At 42.9% G+C, this 24580-nt stretch overlaps 1 protein-coding gene across 6 annotated transcripts; it reads right to left on the reverse strand.

Moving 5' to 3' along the window:
- Positions 1 to 1193: 1193 nt before the first annotated feature.
- On the reverse strand, positions 1194 to 24417 carry LOC110507482 (echinoderm microtubule-associated protein-like 1). Of its 6 annotated transcripts, none has more exons than XM_021587499.3 (23): positions 23730 to 24417; positions 13583 to 13789; positions 12916 to 13048; positions 12579 to 12683; positions 8704 to 8726; positions 7764 to 7893; positions 6888 to 7037; positions 5931 to 6000; positions 5756 to 5770; positions 5484 to 5594; positions 5201 to 5296; positions 4847 to 4981; positions 4658 to 4757; positions 4320 to 4474; positions 3937 to 4062; positions 3621 to 3752; positions 3323 to 3390; positions 3058 to 3146; positions 2773 to 2870; positions 2595 to 2682; positions 2412 to 2507; positions 1862 to 1992; positions 1194 to 1690 (listed from the first exon to the last, which is right to left on the reverse strand). In XM_021587499.3, exons 1-23 carry the CDS (start codon positions 23800 to 23802, stop codon positions 1565 to 1567), a joined length of 2457 nt encoding a protein of 818 aa, XP_021443174.1. In that variant the 5' UTR covers positions 23803 to 24417; the 3' UTR covers positions 1194 to 1564. The 6 variants fall into 6 exon arrangements, with proteins under 6 accessions (XP_021443174.1, XP_090080462.1, XP_021443175.1 ...); XM_090224336.1 differs by lacking the exon at positions 23730 to 24417 and adding an exon at positions 16655 to 16951; XM_021587500.3 differs by lacking the exon at positions 5756 to 5770.
- Between the last annotated feature and the right edge of the window lie 163 nt (positions 24418 to 24580).

A 24580-nucleotide genomic window follows, 5' to 3' on the forward strand; every position in this document is an offset into this window, starting at 1 on the left:
TTTCAAGGGGAAGAGGTGGGGTAAAAGATCTAGACCTCCTATTACTAAAGTGGTTCTACTTTGAGCTTGGGCTTTAATCTTTGAGTGAAAACACAAAAAAAGCCACTCAACAAGTGGCTGCTTGGCACAGCTGCTGGGAGTCTCATCTGCCTAATTCCACTCTAAAAATGTTAGTAATTTTGTATAACTTTTGATATCCCCCAAGAAGTCGATATTATTACCCCCACCCCCCAACCTCAGTGACTGTGAGCACCAGGGAGGGAGCAGCTTGAGGCGGCCTGGAAAGAGGCAGATTAGTGTTCCCACACACCAGGGCTTCAACACAGCAGCATCAACCCAGCTGTTGCCCAGCAACCAATTACCCAAGATATGCACTTCCTCTTTGAAGATTAAAATCCACTAACCTCCCTGCTTGAGCTTGGGTTTGTAGAGACCCGTTTTACATAATACAGTACGGCAGCGTTTGCTATATGTAGACAGTCAACCCACTTGCACCACTATTTTCGTGTTTGTTTTCAGTAACACACAATGTTTGTTAAATGATGAGTGAGGTATTCTGAATAGCTGACAGATTAATTTTAAGCGGGACAGCAATTACTTTGATGCGTAAGTAGGAGTGCAGAGGTTTTTGGTGCAAAACACACCAAAGAGTACCTGAACGTGTATTCACCAACTATGACTAAGTTTTTTGAAGTACTGCGTAAAATAGGATTGCAAATGGACAACTATCAAGGACATTGTCTGTTTACCTAGGATTTACAGGAAAAAACATGACTTCAGCCACATGATTGAACCCCAGAGGGCAAAACAGTAGGACGTTAATGCTGTTTTAGGTTTACTATGAACTTCTTTTTTGCTAATCAGGCACGTGTTGACAGGTCACCTCCACAGCAGCCTCATGACCAATAACAGGTTAGGCCTTGAGCCTTCAAATAGGTTAAAATGGGTGTTATGGTCGTCAGCATGTCGACAGTCTACAGAGAACAGGAAGTGATTTGAGTATACTGTAGTGGATGATCAACTACATACCGGTAGCTCCAAAGCAAGTCAGAAAACCCAAAAGGTTTGCAATTCTACATTACATTCAACATGATTATTTTAGCGCTACCTTTTAAAGTCGGAGTACACCGTTTGAGTCACTGCCTCTGATAGATAGCTCTTTAAATACAGTATCAGAAAATATTCAAACATGATCAGGTTAGAAACTTTATTAAACAAATGAAGGCAAAGCACAGCTTAAACTCAGTCCTAAATATGTTTCAAGTGCTACTGTAGGTGCCACACCACATTACAGTTAATATTAGAATACCACAGCCACTCAGATATACTTCTATAGACCTTTGCAACATAAATAGCAGCTACAACTGTGTTTAAATAGTCTTAAATAGGCTCGACATGCTTATTCTCTGAAGTCAGTGCCCCACCTAGTGGCACCTCAGGACAGTACCATCAGACAAACAGGAGTGCAGAGAGGAGAGGGTTAAAGTGGGTGTTTTTATAGGCACAGAAGTGCTGCCCTCTAGTGGGCAGGAGGCGAAGGTGGAGACTGATGCAGCAGGGTTGTCTAGGCGACCACCCACTGGAGGATGCTGGTGTCCTTCCCGCCGGTGGAGATCAGGTGACTGTCGTCGTGGAGAAAGGCAACGTTGGTCACATGGCTGCTGTGGCCACTGTAGGTATGGCTCGGGGCCTGCATGGCGTGACAAGGAAGGGAGACAAACAAAGAGGTTAATAATTCATCCACTTCTGTCAAAAATGTCCCCTGAATGATTAACTTTGTTTAGATGCAAACAAGTTCATTTAAGTGGATGAGAAAACACTAACATAAAAGCATATAAGATGTAAATGACAACAAGCGTACCCTTGGCTGGGAGCAGGGGTTGGAGAACAAGTGCACTTTGCCAAAGTCATCAGCAGAGGCCAGCAGGGAGGAGTCATGTGACCTGCACACGGCGTTGATGTCTGTGCCGTCAGCACCGTCGGGCCAAACACCTAAATTGAACCAGCGATGTAGTGGTAAAGAAACAATAGCTGGGTAAACTGTGATTGCCAGTCGTGGTGAAGAAAAAAAGTCACGCTTAAGTGTTTGTACTTTCAAAGCAATCTTCCGCAAAAGGTGGGCAGACGGTAAACACAAGTAAACACTCTACTACTCCACCAGATAGAACCAAACCAGAGGCAGGAAACAATATAGACTTCCACTTGACACAACTGCAAAGACTAACAGCTCCATTTTAAAATGATTGACTGCTGTCACAATCACCAATTGCTAGAGTGACCTGAACCGACTGTTTAAAGAACTCCGTTACAGTTGGCACATAGAAGTTTCATTTCTTGGATTTATAAAGCTACAGTCTGGTTTTGCCATCATTGCCCCATATCACAAGTGAAAACAGGAAGTGGTGACTCACCAAAGACGCTGAAGCCTAGTACACAAGTGGAGGTTGCCCACTCCACATTACGAACTAGGTCCATGCTCGTCACATGTTTGCCGCTGGAAGCTTCCCCTTTACCACAAACAGAAGATAAGCTAGAATGTACCACAACACTACAGTTACAGACAAGAGTTACCCGTTTGGACAAAACAGACTCACAGAATAGGATCTCGTAGTCTCCTGAGTTGGTTACAATGTATTGGCTGTCGACGGACCAATCCAGGTGGGTGACAAAACTGGAGTGTCCCTAGGAGGAAAATAAACAAAAATGTTAGTGTACTAGTTTTTAAAAACAGGGATTTAATTTCCCATCAATGGGAATGTCTTTATTACTTACAGTGCATTTCCCCACGCGGCTGTACTTCTTGCCATTCTCCGTCACGGCATAGATGTAAACAAAGTTGTCATGGGAACCCACGGCTAGGAAGTTGCCGTCTGAGAGCAGGAGAGTTAGGTTATTTGTGATTGTAGGAGGTGGTGGATAAGTACACTGTACAATCCTGTACCGTTCAGTTCAGACAGATGGTCAGCCATTTTCTGAGATTTCACTTATTGGCGCCATTAAACAACGTGTATATTTAAGGCGGGATTTGTAATATCGGAAATGACTCTTGCACGGTACCTGGGGAGTACTTGACATTAGAGATGATCTCGTTGCCATCAGTGTGCATGTACACCAGGTCTTGTGTGTCCGTGTCCAGCACTAACCACCTACAGACAGGATGAGGGAAAAATAGGGAGAGGTTATTGGATGGAGTCATTGCACTGACACCATGTAATCAAATTACATAGCAAATCCTTCATCCTGTCCAATTGAATTGTGCCGTTAGCGTTTCACTGTCCAATAAGAGATGATCCTCAAGCCAGTGCGTGAGGATCTGAAGTACCTTCCTGTCATGGTCCCCACTGCCAGCACAGCTCCACTGGGATGGAACCCTGCAGAGCGCCCTGGGTCCTGTAGGAACGGAGGGAGACATGGAGGATCAACAGGGCTGCATGGTGCCCATCGCATACAAGACAACTACTATGGACTGATGTAAATTCACTAAGCTAGATGTTTCAAGTGCCTTTGTCATTACAGCAAGGTAACCAAGTGCGGATCTGGACCAAGTACAACTCTCTTCTTGAAGCTGGTGTATATTCAAAAGGAGAGTAGCTACAGAGAAGAGCTGGAAGATTGAGCACCTCGGTGGTCTTGCTCCAGAGAGGCTGATGGGAGTTGGTGTCCCATAGGTGGACCTGCTTGTCCTGGCCACAAGTCACAAACTGCTCCATGGAAGGATGGATGTCCAGGCCCCACAGCTCATCTGTGTGACCCTGAGAGATTAAGAGGAGGCGAGAGAGGTGAGATGATAGAGAAAGTACAGAAAAAGCAAAATGGAGACAGACGAGGACGAACGGTAAAAGAGGAAGGGAGAGAAGAGAAATACGGGGGTTATAAAACAGGTAAAAACCATACTTCCTACTGATATGTTCCATTGGCAATTGACAGGTGGTGTACCTGTACTATAGGGTTGAGTGTTTCAGGGAAAGACCCTGTAAGGACGGTGTTCTTGGTGGTCCCCACTAACAGCTCCCCCTGCTTCCCCTCAGTCACGGCTCTCACTGGCCCAAACGCCTCAGGCACCTGAGAGAGAGGACACACGACAGCAACAAGCATAAAACTATACATCTCATCGGTCATTCTCAGGTAGAATTACGGCTGCCCAAAGGACACCTATACAGTTAAACGCTTGGTCTTGCTAACCGTTGTGTGCTAAAGGGGAAAGTCAAGGGAAGCTATGAGCTCAGCAGTCTCGATTTTGAGTCATAAAGAGTACAGCGTGTCCTTATCTGCATAAGGTTTACTCATCCTTCGGAGTCATCCACACCCTCTTCTCTCACCTCCATCTCACTCTGCTTGTTATAGTCGTGGTCCCAGAGCACCATCCTGCGGTCCTTCCCTCCACCGGACACCAGTGTACCATCCTTCAGCACACACAGGGAGAAGATCCCGCCCTCGTGGGCCTTCGCCACCACCTGGCTGATCCGGTTCCCACCTGTCAATCACAAACCGCTGTCAAATAATATGCTTCAAGGAGGGATGTGAGATGGACTTCTGCGATGTGTGCTTTTTTTTCTTAATAAATTGCTTTCATATAAGAAATGGATGTGTGAACTGAACGACTGGTTGCAGAGCACTGAGTTACAGTGGCTGAGAAGGCTACGGTCTTCAAACAGACCTTTGGCCCAGACGTAGATGTTTCCACTGGAGTCTCCTGTGATGGCGTCTCCGTTCTCAGCAAAGGCCACACACAGCACGTACTTGGGCTTCTCGTTTTTCTGGGAGAAAAGGTTTAACACTTCCGTTATAATTTTTAAAAAAGTTAACAGGAGGCAGAAGTTAAGTTGTCTTTCGCTCATCCACAGACCTCAAACAGCCCCTGGCGCTTGGTGAGAGTGTTTCCGTCCATGGTCCAGAAGTTCAAGTGGGACTTCCCACAGGTGACGATCAGGTTGGCGTCCATGGGGTGGAAGGCTGCGGCCAGCACTGAGTCATTAGAGCACTGGAGGGGATGACAGCAGGAATTAGACCCCTGAACTGGCAGACGATGGTGACTGATTGCGCCACAGACTACGACACTTATTCATACCCAGGCCTACACTGCTGACGCCTTCACTTTTCTTTATTTATGATCAATCATGACTCGTCTTTATATGCCATGCAATACCAAGGAAAGCAGCTCTCGTCATGCATACTGTAGTTTAGTCTGAGGCCTCGTCACCTTCACATCCGCCAGCTGTTTCTCCTTCTGCCAGTTCCACACAGACAGGATATGGTCATTGGCATCGTCGACGGCACAGAGATGAGCACCACCATTCTGTTGAAGGACAGGTGTTAGTCAGAGGCATACGTGTCATGTAAATAAATGGCTCTATTCGTTTCAGACAATTTATAGATATTTAACATATACATGCCGGCTAATGTCATGGAACATGTTTTCAAAGTACTAATGAATGACTGACTTTCTCAAAGTTCGGTCTGTAAGCAGGTTGGGGAGGGCTTACCGACTTGGAGAAGGCCACACAGGTGACTGCCCGGTCAAACACGCCCATCCCAATGACATGCAGGGTATTGAGACTGACCGAATCCCACACACGCACATGAGGAGGCAACATCTGAGAGAGAGAGAGAGAGAGAGAGAGAGCGTGGGTTTGAGAAAGAAATTGGATACAGTGCAGTCATGCGCTATAATTAAATATAAATATTATACAATATAAGATGGCCATAAGAGGATATAACAGGTCATTTCTTCAGAAATTGTTGATTTTAAAAGTACCTTGCCCTCTAACAGCTGATAATGAAATGAATGAAAGAGAGAGAAAGAGTGGGTCTGAGAGAGAGAAATTGGAACCACTGCAGTCATACATACATACTACTGTGAACCACAATACGATTCCCATAAGAGGTCATTCCTCCAGAATTGAAGAAGATTGTTGATTTTAAAAATGTACCTTGCCATCTTTGGAGGTTCCGGCGACTTGTCCAGTGGCTATGGTGACCATGTCTGGATGGATGCCTAAGCTGTCGGGAAGACAGAACAGTCACAGTGATGTGGCGAGTCATAAGGCCAAGCTAACCTTTCCCACTGTCCTCTGGGGAATTCTTGTTTGTTTTGTTTCTTGTTCTTGTTTCTCTGTATACAACGGGCTAAAATGCCGTCAAAGTCAACTCATTTATTCAGCCCTTTAATGACTCATGAAATAAACAAACTGTCAATGATACTTCAAAAAGCAAATAACAGGCCCTACAACAAATACACTGGTATGAAAAGCCCTTGAAGCATTAGTGTTGTGATGATAAGTAATACTTCCATGAACACATTTGCACATTTTGAAGATAATAATATAGAATTTATAGCCACACTGAAAACAGTCCACAATACAAATGAAAGAGTATTCTGGTCAGGTATGTCAGAGTTAGCTATAGCCCAACATGTATGAAAATGATACTGTGCAAGTAGGACATTAGCATATACCAGCCCAACCTTTGTTTGCACAGGAGACACCGAGCCTCGAACAAGACCTCGTTTAAATAACGTTTATTCTGAATCAATGTGTCATTTAAGGAAGTTCTCTTGGCACAGTAAGCCTTTGGAAAATGCAAAACTATCTTGCCCCGATTTAAATCAAGTGATAGCTGATGATTATCAGACAAAACTGTGAATGCCATCTAGTGTGCAATCACATTTAGCTAAATAAATTCCAGATGACACATCTTGCCCTTTGCAAAGCTTATGACGTGCATTGCTGCACTAAATGCAGTGGGGTGTCACCATCTGGAGTCAAAGCTAAAGCTAAGAAGTAAAAAAAAAAAAAAAATTCCAGAAGAAAAGTTGTATGCCTACACCAGTCATCTAAAAAGGTTATGGTAGTGGGAGCTGCTGAACCAAGCACACCAACTAGCCTTACCATTTGACATCGTCGTTGTGGCCCAGGTAATGTCTCTGCTGCTGTTCCTCCACATTGTAGAGCACCACCACGGAGGCATTGAAGTAGACTATCTCCCCTGTGGGGAGCAGGTAGAGGTTGGAACGGCAGTCTCTGCCCCTGTACCCATACCTGGACAACCGAGGGTTAAGGACCACAACAGTAATCCTGTCTGAACAATTATACTGTTGAACAGTAGGAGGCTGATGCCATCTCAGAACTTATGGGAGGTGGGTACAATACAAATCAAAGAAGTTACTCTCCAGAGGCCATAAAAACACACACACACACACAGAGTAATCAACTATAAAAAAAATAGTAATGTGGTACTATATTCATTTGTGATGACAGTACTGCAACACTGAAATGTTCTTTCACAAATGCACATTATAAACTGAGTGGTTCAAGCCCTGAACACTGATTGGCTGAAAGCTGTGGTATATCAGACCGTTTACCACAGGTATGACAAAACATGTATTTTTACTGTTCGATTACAATGGTGACCAGTTTATAATAGCAATAATGCACCTCGGGGGTTTGTGGCCAAACTCCGCGTTGCGTGGCGCCTAAGAACAGCCCTTAGCCGTGGTATATTGGTCATATACACATACACCCCCCGTGTCTTATTGCTTAAATATACTTCTATAGCCATTGTCCCCCACAAGCTTTCCCTGCCTCATCTGGGGTGTAATCCTTACTCCAACCCTATGAAACTGGGGGAAAAATGCAACAAAAACAAGCTTACATTGGAATAGTTCAGGTAGGTTCCACCCTGTTTGTTTTCCGTTTGGTTCGTAGTGAATACACCCCTGTATGCCTTGCAGCACTATTCTCTGTTTGTCAGTGACAGAAGGATACACCCACTGCAGTTTGAGCTTGTGCTCAGGCAGTGTCCCCTTGTGGTCCAGTCTGTAGCTGTCCCTCTTCTGGTCAGGCATGTGCATGGTGACTGGCCGACCCCTCAAGAACATCCTCACATAGCCATCCTCTGATACAGGAGAGGGGGAGAGAACAGGGAGATAAGAACTTGCAGGAGAGAGAGAAATTGTTCTTTAAAAAAATGGTGAAACACTTCCTATCTATACCGCTCCTTGCTAGCATGAACGGTAGATAGTGAAATGTAAGTCTTTTGAACATAAGCACGCCGACAAATCCTGTTCCACCAGCCATGTAAGAGGCAGGATTTGTGCGTTGAATCACTGAAGCATGATGGCAAAAGATATAGCTTCAGTGTATGTCATTTCAAACGGCTCTGAAGCTTTGCACAAAAACATGACATTGAGGCACCACAATAACTCGGGGGTACCCCATAATACGGTCTCTCTTGGCTGACATAACGTTATATTAAAAACAAATTGCGGTTATGGTTGGCATTATAGTGCTGCGGCTGCTGTCATAACGGGAGTCAATTGAGCTCATTAACGGAGCAGTGTGCTGTCCTCTCTGCGGTCCCTAATCATCTACCCAAGCACTCAGAGAGGACATGGGAAAATTAGGGTAATTGGCTTGTTAAAAATGAATATAGCCCCAACAATAACAGACAGGCTATTGGTTGTTGTTTATTGGACATGTTTCATGGATTCCCATGTAGTACACTGGTCAATGCTTATTTTTTAACGGGGGGGGGGGGGGGGGGGGGGTAGTATTTCTAAATGCTCAGTGCCTGGAAATTATGTTTTTGTTTGCATATAATGAATTATCTTGTACACTGTATTCTTCAGTCAAACTGTGGGGTATAAAAGGGCGCCGGGTATGGTAAAGGAATCACACGCAGGCCTGTTGCCGTGCTAAGACGTACCTGCATTGACGGAGCATTCTTTGCTGAAACGAGAGAAAAAAGAAAGAAGAGAAGAGTGATTTTCTGAGATGCCGTTTTTAACTCATGGTATTGCTGCAATGGACTAAATTATTCAGTGACCTCATCCTTCATGCCTCTGACTTTTCTGTCTACAGTAGAACCCATCTACCTGCGCCACAATGCCCGGTGAGCATTATCCAAATAGTCTGCAATATTAAAAGTAGTAGTTCATACTGTAGAGCATATAGAAAACAAACATTAAATACAGTATTCAAACAATGCGGACGGGAAAATACTGTATTCATGATATAGAAAATACAACTGGTGCTGTGCCATGACATAAAATAAGGCCAGTTACGAGAGTAATAGAGAATAAAATAAAGAGCAAGAGAGAGTGACTGAGACAGCACAGACAGTCAGTATCCTGTCGGGGGGCCTCTCCAGCACTCCCCTACATCAGCTGAAAAGCAATGAGTTTCTGTCAAAGCCACTGAAAGGTTGCCTAGCTAGGACAGTTTGAGATTACCATGGCAACATAGTCACAGGAGTGATGGTGCGTAAGATAAGAGAAAAGTCTAGGAGGAACATGAATTGCCAATCTGTGCATTTTAACCAATCCGAGAGTATAGAGCAGTAGGTTATTCGGAGGAAGACTGGATACAATTACAATACTGCTGCAGATTATTTTCTTTGACAACTTGTTTCATTAAATCATGCTATTCAAACGGACACTGTATTAGTGGTACATTTGGGCAAATACCAGTTTGGCTAATCGCAGGGCAGACTGAAAACATGAGGGATAAAGTGCAAGTAAACAGAGAGGCTTTCATGTTTCTGTCTTTGGCTGAGCATTCATTCACTACAGTGTATTATATCTGGAGCCTGGTTATTTGTGGGACAACCACAGAGACAGTCAGGGAAGGGCTCTCTTTAAAGTACCCACATAAAGGCCTGTTTGTCTCCCTGCATGCGGATTTTCAAAAAGAGGAGAGGCGCCGGTTGTGTCCAATGGGAGTCGCTGAAAGATCCAAAACCACTAATTAAAGCAAGGCTTGATGGCAACTGGCAAACAGGAAGGCCAGAGAGATAAATAATGGGGTGGCTTGAAAAGCCTCCGACAGTGCAGTTTATTTCTTTAAGAATCATCAAAACAAGAAATACTGTACCATTTGGTAGAACGTTACCGTTGAAATCTATGAAGTAAATACTAAAGTACCCATTATAACCTACCATCATAAGGCCTACCTAGTAAATTCCAGGTGCTACCCGAATGCAGAGAACAAAAACATGCAAATAGATCCATAGTCGACTTCAGTACAGATTGCTGCTTCATCTCATTTAAAAAGAGCAAGAGATAGAAAAGTGGTCCAACAGGCCATCATTCACTCTTCCTCTATCAGAATTTGCATGCACTCAGACCCCCCAAATCAAATTTGCCATTCAAATACATGCAATCTGTTCCTCGTCCTCAGGCTCAGCTATCCCATCAAGCCAGTCTGCAATCAGGGTGCGTCAGTCGAGATGTTTAATGCATGTGGATGAGCAAGAGTGCCAATCAAGTCATTCTGCAGAGCAAGAGGAATCCGTAATCCAGATAAACAAACTACCCATCCACCCACAATCCCAATGAAACATTGCATCAGCAAGGGGGGGGGGGGGGGGAAATCAACCACAAATAGAAAAATACCCATTATTTTTGGTTTGTTGACTTACACATCCGTAATGCAAACTCATAAAGGATCTGCCTAAAACTGGAATGGGACATAGCTCCCTTTAGCCTATTCATAGACGCTAACCCTAGTGTATATTCACAACGGTATCTTCCGTTCAGGGAGGGTTTCAAGAGCCTCGACGCTCGGTCTGAACATTAGCATGCATCGCTTGCGGTACAGTTTTGGAAGCATAAGGACCTTATCTTTCATATCAGTGAGATTATTATTATTTTAAACAAAAGGTTAAATTAACTACACACCTTTGTGGCTAGGGTTCCCACACGGCGCTTGTTTCCGGAAGACAGAGGCGACTACCTGCGCTAATTAGCTATCTAGCACGCATCCGAACACCTGTGAGTAACGGAAGGAGGACGCCAGAATAGTGTTTGAACTGAAAAATACAGTGGGTTGCAACTGTTACAAATGGTTAAAACAGCGTACAGTAAGTGTATATTTTTGTATTTGTGAAATGAATTTGATGTGAGAGTAGAGTTTCTAAAACTGTATCGCAAGCGAGAATTAACGTTTCTAAACGTTAAAACAGTGCGTCGGAATTGCCGTGCACATGGTCCCAGCTGATGGCCAATACTTACAGCTGAGAACCCTAGGGAGAAGACAGAATGCTCCCTTGGGTTCCCCAGAGCAAAGCTCCCCCATGCAAACACTTATGTTCTTAAAGAGACGATACAATAGACAGGTCTTTGTACAGTACGAAAGAAACGTTACTTGCATTTATTTTGATTTCGTAGTCATGTGTTATCTATGGCTTTAGTTTGTTGTAAATCACAAATGGGTCTTTGCATCATTCTGGCCTTGTTTCTTTGCTGCCCCTCCCCAAACCCCATTGAAAGATAACTCATCAAAAGGTCCTACATAAGATAAAAACAGTTACTGCTTCCTGTTGGATTAAACTACCCAACGACCCAAAATGGCTTGTCAAACAATCACCTGCAAAATGTTTACGTATTAATTTACCTGGGTGATCTCTTCATGGTAACTTTTCCGTTAGGTAACAGCAACGCAGTTCACACAACAGAACCCTGTCGACAACTAACAGGCTTCCTTGTTGATTCAGTTAACTTTAGCTGTGTCCGGAGTCTGGGCACTTTTTCCACCAATGGGGAGGCACTTCCTGACTCTGCTGGACCTCCCTTCTGCTCAGTAACCACACCTCCGTTACCTAAGCCCCTTAAATTTGACACCCTCAGCAGAGTGAGCTCATTGAGGGAAGAGGGAGTGGATGGACTGACTGTATCCACCTGTCTTTCAAAGCTTAATAGCACCTCCATAAAACCAATCAGATCTTGTTATCTACTATTCAAACAATGAGCAGGTGTGGGGCGTTTCTGTTTGGCACAAGCAACCATGCATGCATTTGACTGTGAATACACTGTTCCATCTTCCTTTATTAAGCGACTGATTCTGTTAAACACAGTAGCCTACATAACACTGCACCGGACTAAAATTATGGAAGTACAAGTTAAACACATCAGTAGATCTGAATTTCTATATGTATGTAGACGACAGAGAGGTCAGATGACCTCCACCCGTCTCCTCTCCTCCCTAGACATTACACATACAGGGGTCTAAATGATTCAAGCCAGTCAAACATCCAGCGTCCATTCACCTGCTCTCTCCGTAGAAATACAACACCACAGTGTTACACGGCAATGCATCAGTGGTGCATTTACACAAGTTTTTTTAGGATCATTTGTCATCTGATCTGAACAGCGAGAGGGTTAAAAACAACGATCGGTCTACTGATCAGTGCCCTAAATTGGACGTCAACAAAAACCCCTGAGACCTTGGCACCTCTACTCTCGGAATACAATGTCAGCCCGAGGAATAGCTGAGAAGAACACAGACCCACACCATATGTCACCTGTCTTATCAAACAGGGAGATAGAAAGGGTATTTTATCTGGCAAGTGAGGCAGTTACGGCTGCTCAGGACGTGACGAGCTGTCTTTATATTTTCCTCAGAGATCAGAGATGAGCTCTATACCCATTCTCAGATGTTGGGTAGACTTCACAGATGTATACGGTATGCATGGATGCTCTACGCTCTATGCTCTCTCAGTTAGCCAGATGGAGCAGGAGTGTTTGCTGTGTCAGTGTCTGTGTTTAGGGGGTTAGCGGTGTCTGTGCTGTATCAGACAATCACCTGCTCCTGCCACATGTGGAGCTGCTTGACGAGGTGGTTCTGCTTCTGCTGTCAGACACCATCTCTCTCCTGACCGTGGACAGACGCTCGGTCGACATGCTCTTCCTAGTTGGGGAGAATAGGTGAGAGGGAGAGGAAAAAGACGAGAGGTGGAAAGAGGGGGAGGGTGAAGAGTGAACAAGGATATTGAGAGGGATATGAAATGTCTCCGGTCATAGGTTTGCAGTGCAGACTGTAGATTCAACGCCACACTGCCACCCTAAGGCTGGGCTTGGAAATGCACAATAGAAGGATACCAAGAAAAACAGTATTAGATCCACACATTCGGATGTCTTACCTTTTGATGGACTGCAACACTTCCTTTTTGGGAGAAGAGGGGGAGGAAGGGTATCCCCCCATCTGTTTCTGCTGGACATAACCATTGCTGAGAGTGAGAGGCTTTGATGGTAAGGCTTGCAAGAGTTGGCGCACTGGCATCAAAAGAGGGAGAGAAGAATGGTTCAGTAAACAGACCTTTGTTGTTGAAGTTTTTCCAATTCGACAATGCAAATTCTTACCAAAAACTACATACAGTACATGGTGTATCTCTCCATTGCAAGTTTTAAATTCATTTAAAAAATATATAAACTGTATAGTGATATTTCTTATATATCTCAGAAATAGAACAAACTTCCTTAAATTATATATTTTTGACTTTTTTTATTCAATGCATTTCTTTGGGCCAAATTAAATGTTTAAATCAAATCATTTTTGTATATATATATATTTTTGATACCTTAAGGGGTCCTACAATTCCAAATCAAATGGCTAAATTATCCTGGGTATGACAATCTTAAAACAATTCCCCCTGGCTGGCAACTAACACTCTCCACGCCTTGTGCATCAGGTTTATAATGCAACCTCCTCAGTAGAAGCTTCTAGACTCTCCTCTCCTATTACAGCTAGTACTGTACGTTGACGAGACTACGGTGGTCTAACGTGGTCCCAGGCTCCCAGCTCCTCACCCTTGGTGGGTGCGGCCACAGTAGGCCTCCTCCCCCCCGCTCCGGCCCCAGTCTGAGTCAGCTCCTCACAGCCGCCCAGTCTGCGCAGCGCGTCGGCCAGTGCAGCCTTCAGCAGCTGGATCTCATCCTCCTGCAACTGGACACGCTGCTCCAGGTGGGACAGGCGGTCGTCCACCTCCATGGTGCTGCCCGCAGAGACGTTGTCATCTGGGAGACAGGGAGAGAGAGTGGGGGTTAGAGGGAGGGGGAGAGAGGAGAGAGAGGGAGAAGGAAAAACGGACAGAGACAGAGTCAGGGGGATGGAACAAAGATGTTTTGTTGTTCACCCAGTACAAAAGCAGGAATTTACATAATTCTCCAAGCTTTATGTGTTAGTTTTTGCTAATAAAGATTACACTAGGTTACTTCCTTGACAAACAATATGTTGGTCTTAAATTCCTACAGCAAAGAACAAAAATGACAGTGCAGTTCTGACATTAATTAAAAGCAGTATTTGCTTGAAACAAAATTGAGGCCAACCCCGTTTTGAAGACTTTACTCTTTTATGTGTTGTCAGTAGCACATCATACCTGACCCTAGTTCTAGCTCCATGGCGGCAGCAATTTCAAAAAGTATATTGTGCTGATTTGATTAGCGCGTTGAACCATGTCGCGCATCTTACTTTAAAAACTCAGTGGATAGTGCGAAAACAATGATGTCATTTCTGACGTCAATTATGCACCGTCGCCAGCTAGACCCTAACCTCTCGTCCTTCACTGGGATGGCATCATGTGGCTGTCCAATTTAATCCTCTGTTCCAGCTCAAATGCTTAACTGTGCAATATCAGATAGGATGCCCTGTAACTGAAAGGTCTGACAATTCTTTCAAATGTCTTTCAACAAAACAATGCCATTAAAACAGATTTTGGGACAATGTAACAGAATGCTGTACATACATTATAATGTTGAGTTGACGACTGTTTGCCACTTGACAAAATTCCAGTGCTTGTTATCATCATATCCCATTCAATGGTGGAAACAGTATTCAATTGTCATACTTGAGTAAAAGTAAAGATACCTTAATAGAAAATGACTCAAGTAAAAATGAAAGTCACCCAGTAAAATACTACTTGAGTAAAAGTCTAAAAGTATTTGGTTTTAAATATACTTAAGCATCAAAAGTAAATGAAACTGCTAAAATGTACTTAAATATAAAAGTAAAAGTATAAATCATTTAAAGTTCCTTATATTAAGCAAACCAGACGGCACAATTTTTATTTGATTTTTATTGACAGATAGCCAGGGGCACACTCCAGCAAACGAAGCATTTGTGTGTAGTGAGTCCGACAGATCAGAGGCAGTAGGGATGACCAGGGATGTTCTCTCGATCAGTGTGTGAATTTGTACAATTTTCCTGTCAAAATGTAAGTACATTTAGGTGTCAGGGAAAATGTATTGCGTAAAAAGTACATTATTTTCATTAGGAATGTAGTGAAGTAAAAATAAAAGTTGCAAAAATATCAATAGTAAAGTAAAATACAGATACCCAAAAAAACTACTTAAGTACTGTAGTACCTTAAAGTATATTTACTCAAGTACTTTTCAACACTGATGCCATTCAAATGACCAAGAACCATTGTTAGATGAATGTGTCTTTGGAGAAGGATATGCAGTACTACCAACAGGATTTCTTAGTATAATGCTGCCCTGACTGACATGCCTATTTACTCTGCCTGTAACATGCCTGACCCAGTAGAACCAATTACCTCATCTCTCAGTCCAAAAGATTGTGGGAGAACCCACATTCAAATTGGGCATAGTTGAGAGTTTGACTTTAAAAATCCCAACACCTGTTAGATGTTTTTGATTCAGCAGGAGGGGAAATTAAAGAACATGTCAAACTCAAATCAAATTTTATTTGTCACGTGCGCCGAATACAACAGGTGTTGTATTACAGTGAAATGCTTACTTACAGGCTCTAACCAATAGTGCAAAAAAGGTGTTAGGTGAACAATAGGTAAGTAAAGAAATAAAACAACAGTAAAAAGACAGTAGTGAGGCTATATACAGTAGCGAGGCTATAAAAGTAGCGAGGCTACATACAGACAAAGTGACTATGCATACTGGATACTCTGGTTAGTCAGGCTGATTGAGATAGTATGTACATGTAGATATGGTTAAAGTGACTATGCATATATGATGAACAGAGAGTAGCAGTAGCGTAAAAGAGGGGGTGGTGGGTGGTGGGTGGCGGGACAAAATGCAGATAGCCCGGTTAGCCAATGTGCGGGAGCACTGGTTGGTCGGCCCAATTGAGGTTGTATGTACATGAATGTAAATTTAAAGTGACTATGCATACTGGATACTCCGACCAACATAAACAAATACCTATTTACTTGGCTGACGCTGTCAATTAACCATGGCGTGCTTTTATAACCTTGGTCACAATTTGAAATCTGCTGAGTAAAAGCATTGATAAGATTTCAATCGCCTCTGCAGCAAATGTCAATTACACTGCCTCTGAACGGCCAAGGTACAAAACAACTACATCTACGGGGGTTTACTCCACCCATCCCCATGTCAAACTAAAAAAAAACTGCTTGAATTGTTTCTGGTAATGAAGTAATTAAGTGTGATCATTCATTCATTTAAACCTACCTAATTTTTAAACAATGTTTCCACAGGAATGCCATCCCATTACTTTGTTAATGAAACAACCTTCCCCCTCGCACTTTACACGCAGTAGCTGTCCAACAGAACAGACTGCAGGCTTATGATGCGTACTCAATAACTTTCTCTTTATTGCCTCCAGCAGATGACACAGCACAGGCAAAGGACAGCTATAGCTAGCACAGTTAAAGCAGGTGGCAGCTGTGTTAAAAAAAAAAAAAAAAGCATGGCTACTAATTATATAATATGAAAATGACTAAATGGAGAGAGGGAATGGGAGGGGAGGAGGGAAGGTTAGCTCTATGGCGTAAGGTGGAGAGGGATGAACCCCTGTGTGATGCGAGAGGACAATGGAGGTCAGGGCGAAAAGCAAAGCCTGCTGAAATATTCATTGGGCTCTGGAGTCTGCTTGCCTGTCCCTACCTGTCATGCTCAGTCACTCAGCCAGTCAGCCAGTCACTCAGTCAGTCTGACAGCCTGCTCTCCTCTCCTTAGCTCTCTTGGGGGGTCCCGGGATGCCAAATCTGGGCTTCTTTCTGATGTAGGGTTTTCCCCTCGTCTCCTCTACAGCCAGTGCCTGTTCTGCCTCTCTCTCCCTGGACCAACCCCCCCTCCTTCTACTTATTCTCCTCCTCCTTTCTAGAAGTGCATGCGGCTCACAAAGAGACAGGCAAGTCACTGTTTGTAACAGGACACTGCTCCCGGCAGTCCTGCCTCCACAGTGGCAGCAGCAGTGGATGCAGCCAGAGGCTGGCTTGGCTGGGGGCCAGACATTTACACCGCTGCAGAAACAGCCAGGCACAACCAGGAAGTGAGACTGCAGTGGGTGGAATCCGAGTCTCCTCCATTCATGACACACAAATGCACCCACGCACATGCGCATACAGAGAGAGAAAAAGAGAGAGAGAGAGATGTATGTATGTGCTCACATCAGGCACACCATGGCATGGCTGGAATCATACTGTACATAATATCGATGACAGAATGACAAACACAATTCAGCCCCCTGCCTTCATCTCCAAGGAAGTCACTGAGGTCTTCTCTATCAATAACACACACACGCACCACTGGGACCAGGGTCTGAGTAACAATGTGAGCAAACCCTAGAGAGGGGATCGTACTACCTGCTGTTACACCATGTTGAGTCAATGGTTAATACACCTAAACGCTGACCTGTAGGTATTAGATTTCATGACAGATGAGCCATGGTTGTTGCACGCAGTCTGAGGCAGTCAATAACACAAATGGGCCAGATGGTCACAAGTTAAAGTGTATTTACCTTTGCAAGCCTTTTACTATCTATTGTTTGCATTCATGATAATCAATAGCTTGTTGTGGGATAAAATACACCTGTACACAATTGCTATCTCAGCTGTTAAAGTACTTAACCTATAGTGACTGTAGGAGCTAAACTGTCGCTGTCACCACCAGCACCAGACAATTCAGAGTCCAGACTAGAGCTTTGGTCACAGACACAAAGGCAGCAAACAATCTACAGTAAAGGTCAACCCTGACCAAGATGGCTCCAAAGTCAATTCTACCTCCCTTTGGCAGAGAAGCTGAGCTGCTCCCCTCTGTATTCCACCGTCTGGGGTGATCTGCAGCCTGGAACCGATCCTAAGTCTGCAGCACATCCAGGCTACCCAGCTAGCACATTTGGTTCTTTGGAAGTCGTGGGAACATATGTTTTTGGTTTCACATTGGTTGCAGGAACGAAGCCATATGTTTCATGACCTGGTAAAACTGACCTGGTAAAACTGATCCTTTTTCAAATGTTTTTCCTCTTCTGGGAATGTTTACTTTTAGGTTGCTGTGAGGTTCTGAGTGTTTTAATCTGGTTCCTTTATTTCACTGCACCTATCTGGTGTATGTGACAATAAAACATCATGTATTTGAATTTTTTATTATTAATGCTCTGAGAACAGAAATGATAGATTATGTGGAGGTTTAACTTAATTAAACTTCCTTTTTTCAATAGGACTTTTGATAACACTGCTAGCTTATGAGGTTAAAAAAAATGAACTTCGAGCACAGATAGGACACATGGAAATTCATTTCCTTTGGCATTATTTATGCAAACATTTATTTTTTATAGCAGCATGGTATCAGTGAGATTTAAACCTATAATCTTCTGTTCTCTAGCCATGGGAATTAGTCAACTGAGCCACCAGGATGTAGCTAGCATACCATGTTTTTAAAGCATACAAAGCTGTTAATTTTAGTATTTTCAAACAGACACCATTTTAAAAGTGACTAGCCATCATTAAAGATCAGGTGTGGCCAATTAGTGGACACGGGACAACACACCTAAAGGGAAACTCAAAAGCGATATTTTGGCATTTGTTTGATTAGTCCACTGTTGATATAGTCCCAAAGTGTTTTGCAGGTCTTGACATAGAATTTCAACCAGATTTAAGTCAAAACTGTAACTCGGCCACTCAGGAACATTCACAGTCTTCTTGGTAAGCAACTCCAGTGCATATTTGGCCTTGTGTTATAGGTTATTGTCCTGCTGAAAGGTGAATTCATCTCCCAGTGTCTGGTGGAAAGCATACCGAACCAGCTTCTCCTCTAGGATTTTGCCTGTGCTAAAGGTCCATTACGTTTCTTTTAATATCCTGAAAAACTCCCCAGTCCTTAACGACTACAAGCATACCCATAACATGATGCAGCCACCACTATGCTTGAAAATATGGAGAGTGGTACTCAGAAATGTGTAGTATTGGATTTGCCCCAAACATAACACTTTCTATTCAGGAAAAAAAGTAATTACTTTGCCACATTTGTTGCAGTATTACTTTGGTGTCTTGTTGCAAACAGTATGCATGTTTTGAAATATTTGTATTCTGTACAGGCTTCCTTCTTTTCACTCTGTGAATTAGGTTAGCATTATGGAGTAACTACAATTCTTATATCACAGCCATTAAACTCTGTAACTGTTTTAAAGTCACTATTGGCCTCATGGTGAAATCTCTGAGTGGTTTCCTTCCTCTCCAGCAACTGAGTTAGGAAGGATGCCTGTATCTTTGTAGTGACTGAGTGTATTGATACACCATCCAAAGTGTAATTAATAACTTCACCATGCTCAGTGATATTCAATGTCTGTTTAGTTGTTTTACCCATCTACCAATAGATGCCATTATTTGCGAGGCATCGGAAATCCTCCATGGTCTTGGTGGTTGAATCGGTTTGAAATTCACTGCTCGACTGAGGGACCATACAGATAATTTTATGTGTGGGGTACAGAAATTAGGTACTAGTCATTCAAAAATCATTTTAAACACTATTATTGTACACAGAGTGAGTCCATGCAACATATTATGTGACTTGTTAAGCACATTTTTACTCCTGAACTTATTTTAGGCCATAACAAAGGGGTTAAGTACTTATTGACTGAAGACATTTCAGCTTTTCATTTATTACATTTGTAAATAAAATCGAAAAACATAATTCCACTTTGACATTGTGGGATATTGTGTGTAATCTAAATGTAATACATTTTCAATTCAGGCTGTAACACAAGCAAATGTGGAAAAAGTAAAGGGGTGTGAATACTTTCTGAAGGCACTGTACATAAGACAGAAGGTTACTTCTGCAAAAACTAAATTAGGGTAGTTGGTCGGGGTGGATAGTGTTAGCTAAGATGATTTTTGAAAATTGATGAAATGAAATATTACATCTTGAAACGCTGCAGTGTTTCTACAATATTTTCAAAATCATCAGATATGACACAGGTCTTCTTTTGAGAACTTTCCCGAAATTCAGGCTGTCATAATTACTATTATTGTTGAATGTATATGTTCCAGGTACAGCATCAGTGTCTACATTGTCAACAACCTTTCAGTATTCAGATTACAACACGCAAGAGAAATTCTGCAAAATGGCGGGGGCATTTTAGCTGCGGACATTGTTGTTCTATAGCAGATAAAAATGGATTGACTGCTCAAAAATGTGCATTTGTTACTATCTGCATGTTGTTCCTTGATCAAATGCAAAACATCATAACTGTCAGCGATGTTGTTTAATTTCAATTTAACATTATGGATTTTTTTATTATCAATTAATCAAGAAGCATAAATCAAAGAACAATGATACATGGAAAGTTATACAGATAATAGCAGATAAACAGTTGTACTGATAAATACAAATCAATAAGAAATATTCACAGTGACAACAGTGTATTTATCCTAATCCTGCTCCTTAACTCCCTATCACTGTCGACATCTTAGACAGGGTTAGACGATCAGATTAAACCAACCACATCCCCAGCTAGCCTGGCACCTAAGCTGTTTCAAATCAAACGGGAACATCTCACTGTACTTCACTTTAGAGAGAATGTTTCTGTTTAAACCAGGAAATGCTGTGAACTCTCTGTCTGGTTGGGTTTTAACAGCTCTGCCTCCCTGACAACCTCCACAAAGGCTAGAATGTCCCCGGTCTGGCGACCAGCATGATGGATGCCACTGGACTTTGATGCCTCGAACTCAGCGTCTGTGGTGTCCAACATGTCCTCGACAACAATGGACTTGCTAATCCTGTCGGTTGCTTGCTCAGTCATGTTTGGACCCAGGTCCTTCAAAAATGACTTCAAGACGCTGAGGAGTTCCAGGTGTAAGTCAAGAGGGATATTCCTTCCCTTCACATTCTAGAACCTGTTCCAGGTAAGACTGTGTGCCAACAGAAGGGAAAGAGTGGCAATGACTTGCAAGGTCAGTAGAAGGGTACTGTAGGCATATTGGCTATGATCATAGGCCTTGTAGGACAACAGAGCTACAGTGTATAACCACAAAAACATCTCCCTACATGTTGGACAGGAAGAAGCCAAAGCTGAGTTTTGCCTCTGTATGTTTTTTTTTGTGTGGTCCTCCTCACTAGACTTTGGTGTATTCATTACGGAAACGGTTTACCATTCAAGAACCAAATGGAAGCAAACAGAGCAGATGGAACGAAATGGGGAGGGACCTACCTGTTTATGTCCAATTGAATAAAATGTCCAATGAATGCCCAGAATAGAATGTCCAATAGAATTTACATTGGAGTAAACAGTTTGTTGCAAAACGTTTTGCAACAGACTAAACATTTTGCAACAGAATTTGCATAATGATTAAACTCCTGGTTGCATCTGGCACTGAATCCACTACCAAGTCATGAATGTTTTCTCCCTTGCTCCCTTGTTTTCTCCCTGATGGTTCTTCCTTGCTTTTCTCTATGAGTAAAAGAAAAACTGCAACCTGGCATACGGCATGGGAGATGCTTTTTCGGTAGAGGTTGGCCCCTGGACATATTGCTGACACCGGTGGCAATGTCAGTGATGTCACCAAACATGATGAATATGTCCACGATTTGTGACACAGAGACAAGCAGCCAGCTCCTCGTCACATCAGGCGAACCACTAATGATGTGGTCGGGAATTAAACAGTTTGGGACATCTCTTAATACAAATTCAAAAAAGTGTAATAACGACAATGATAAATACATATTAGTTAATGCAATAGACATGCCAAAAGAACTATGATATTTCAAAAATATAATTTAAAAAAATTATATCATGGTAAACCAATTGTAAAGGTACCATCTCATTGTTTTCTAGGATAAAAATATATTCTCAGATATGTTGGACATTTTCAAGCATTTCATTTTTCCTTATGCACTACTAGTTAGCTAGCTAGGAGTCCAATTAATGTTCAACATAGCGTGGACTTAATTCATATCAAATTATGTATAGTTACCATTTGCATGTAACATGAACCTTCTCCACAACAATCCTCATGATGTTCTCCATACACTGTTGATGCCAGCATATTCCACCACTTGTTGTTCAGCAACCAAGACTCTGGGTTACTGAAAACCTGGCAACGTCCATGGATCCCCAGCAGTGATCCCCAGTTTCACAACCTCTCTGATCTGGTCCTCCATGAAGGGCGACCAACGGCGACAACAACGAGTATTGGGTTCTCGATCCACAGATTATTAGAGGATGCTGATTGGTCCGGCCATACGGTGGATAGAAGGAAGGGGCTCAAACGGTTTGACTCTTGTCGTGGCCAGACTGCATCCGTGTAGCCAAACATAATGTAAGCTCGCGAGGTCAGGGTGGTTCGCAATAGGCTAGAACATTACAAACATTGAAATTAGATGTAACCATATTAGATATTTTAGGAAACGTTCTTGTTAAAGTAATGAAATACCAAGAAAATAATGATTTTGTTTAGGTCAATTTACTTAAATGTGCTGAGAATGTTCCAAAGCCAAGCAACTATCCTGCGCCATTCCCAGAAAGTTGTGGGAAGGTTGTATGCAAAATAACCATCGGACAACCACACTCTCACCAAGCTCTAAGAAACATATGGTTCTTGGAACGTTATGTGCTAGCTGGGTAGGCATTGGCCATGGGAGACCCTGGCAGGACACCCAGGCTGGGTACTGGGCATACCAGACTCTGCCATGGGAAATATCTACCCAGACTTACAGGGTCAGGACAGCCTGGCCATTTGAACAGATGACATGTCTCTCTCCATGTCTGTCCACCTGTCACTGAATATGATTTTATAGTAGGCTATCTTCTACATATAGGCTATATGTAGACCTACATGTAGCCCAATACACAGAACCTCTGAGTTTCACAGATTTTTGTTAATTGAATACCTTGCAAGTCTATTTAGATATGCTACACTCGCACACTGCTTACATGGCAAACGAGGCGTTGATGCATAAGTGGATTTGTGAACTATGTGAAAATGTATTGGATAGCATGGGTGCATAAAATTTAAATAAATACTTTACCGTATAAGACATTACCGATAGTGTGTTGTTTGTTTTCTTCTCACACAGTGGACACTGGACATGCATGAACCTGGTCTTGTGATGTGGCCAGTTACAGCATCATTACATCAGTTTTTCTTTGATTATGCTGTAATGTTATGATTGCTCTTTACGGTCATGTCCAGCCCCTGCTGCTACTCAAAAAGTGAACACCATTCTCTAATTTACAACACAGTGAGATGAAGCCACAACAGTGTACTTCATCGGCCACTCTCCTCTGGAAGGCAATTCAACTTAATCTGAAACAGTGAAACCATAATATGCAAATAGTTCCGCTATTAAATATCATAGAGATAGCCTATCTGTTTCCCCCCCAGCCGGATAATGTTTTACATATTGTCAAAGAGGGTTGGCAGGACGACCATAGGCTACACCAGAGCCATATATGTTTCTAAATAAATGGCTCTGGGTTACACCTATCAATCACAAAAAAACAGTGAGTGAACATGAAGTTCATGACAGCCTGCTCTATGATGGATGGATAGATCCTAGATCATTCTAACGATGCAAGCTAACATTCTATTCAACAATCTGTAGCTCGAGGCACATCTCTGTTTCGTGTAGAATGGTATGAAACCTGCAAACAGGTGCATGAAAACCTTAGTCCCACCACCGTGTGCCACGGTTCATATCAAAACCGGTCGACTTAGATGCCACCAGTCAAAGGTGAACTCACCATTGCAGTACTGGAGAAGGAGTGAAGTGGTATCATAAAGGTTCCCACATGATGAAGCGATCCTCTCCGACATTTCTTTCTTTTCAAGCAGACCCGTCACCTCCGCTTTCTTGCAGCCTCCTTATCCACACGTCTTTCCACCCCACTTCTCCACATCCAGAAACCCTCAACACCTTTCGCTGTTTGTCGCTCACCAGCCAGACTACCGTCTGCTCTCCGTATCTGTTACTATAGCAACAGCCTCACCATTGAGTTTGCCAACCATTCGGAGGTGAGGGGAGGGGGCACGTGACAGTTAGGACGCGTTCGTAAATTCGCTCTGGCTATCTACTCCGATTTCAGAGCACTCTCGTCTGAGTGTGCTAGAGCGCAGGCTTTAACTGATGAATTTACGAACGCTCAACACCAGTTGAATATGACCGGTGTCAGTAACGTTGGAAAAAAAAAGATTAATCAAATTGTTGCCAGCAGCACAGTTACAGTCACCAACGCTCTGGATAACATGAAAACAGCTCTGCTATAGGGTAACGTATGTACAATGGTCAGAGTGAGGTGTCCTCACATTTATGTCTGGAAGCTAACTTTAGCCAGTTAGCTTGGGCGCTTGACTGCCGTTGTGAGGTCAGAACGCTTGGATCAACCCCCCCTCCTCGGCCACGCTCCGAAGGCGAAACGCTCTGAATTTACTAACGGACAATCTGACAAAGCTCTGAATTTAAGAGCGCGCCCTGAGCGCTCCAGAGTGAATTTACGAACGCACCCTTATTTGATACCTGCATAGAAACATAATTACCTCAAAGGACAATTTGGGATTATTCAATGTGTAGAATGAGGGGATAACTCGGCGCAAA

This window comes from Oncorhynchus mykiss, chromosome 27, assembly GCF_057628025.1.
Source record: "Oncorhynchus mykiss isolate SJ-2025 chromosome 27, ASM5762802v1, whole genome shotgun sequence".
Taxonomy (NCBI): domain Eukaryota; kingdom Metazoa; phylum Chordata; class Actinopteri; order Salmoniformes; family Salmonidae; genus Oncorhynchus; species Oncorhynchus mykiss.

Excerpts from the sequence above, each read along its gene's own strand:
- LOC110507482 (XM_021587499.3), bottom strand. The coding sequence starts at position 23,802 with ATGTCGGAGAGGATCGCTTCATCATGTGGGAACCTTTATGATACCACT. Across the intron at positions 4,063-4,319 it reads ACAAGCAGAGTGAGATGGAG|GTGCCTGAGGCGTTTGGGCC; the intron begins GTGAGAGAAGAG and ends CCTCTCTCTCAG. Across the intron at positions 3,147-3,322 it reads GTGGGGACCATGACAGGAAG|GTGGTTAGTGCTGGACACGG; the intron begins GTACTTCAGATC and ends TCCTGTCTGTAG.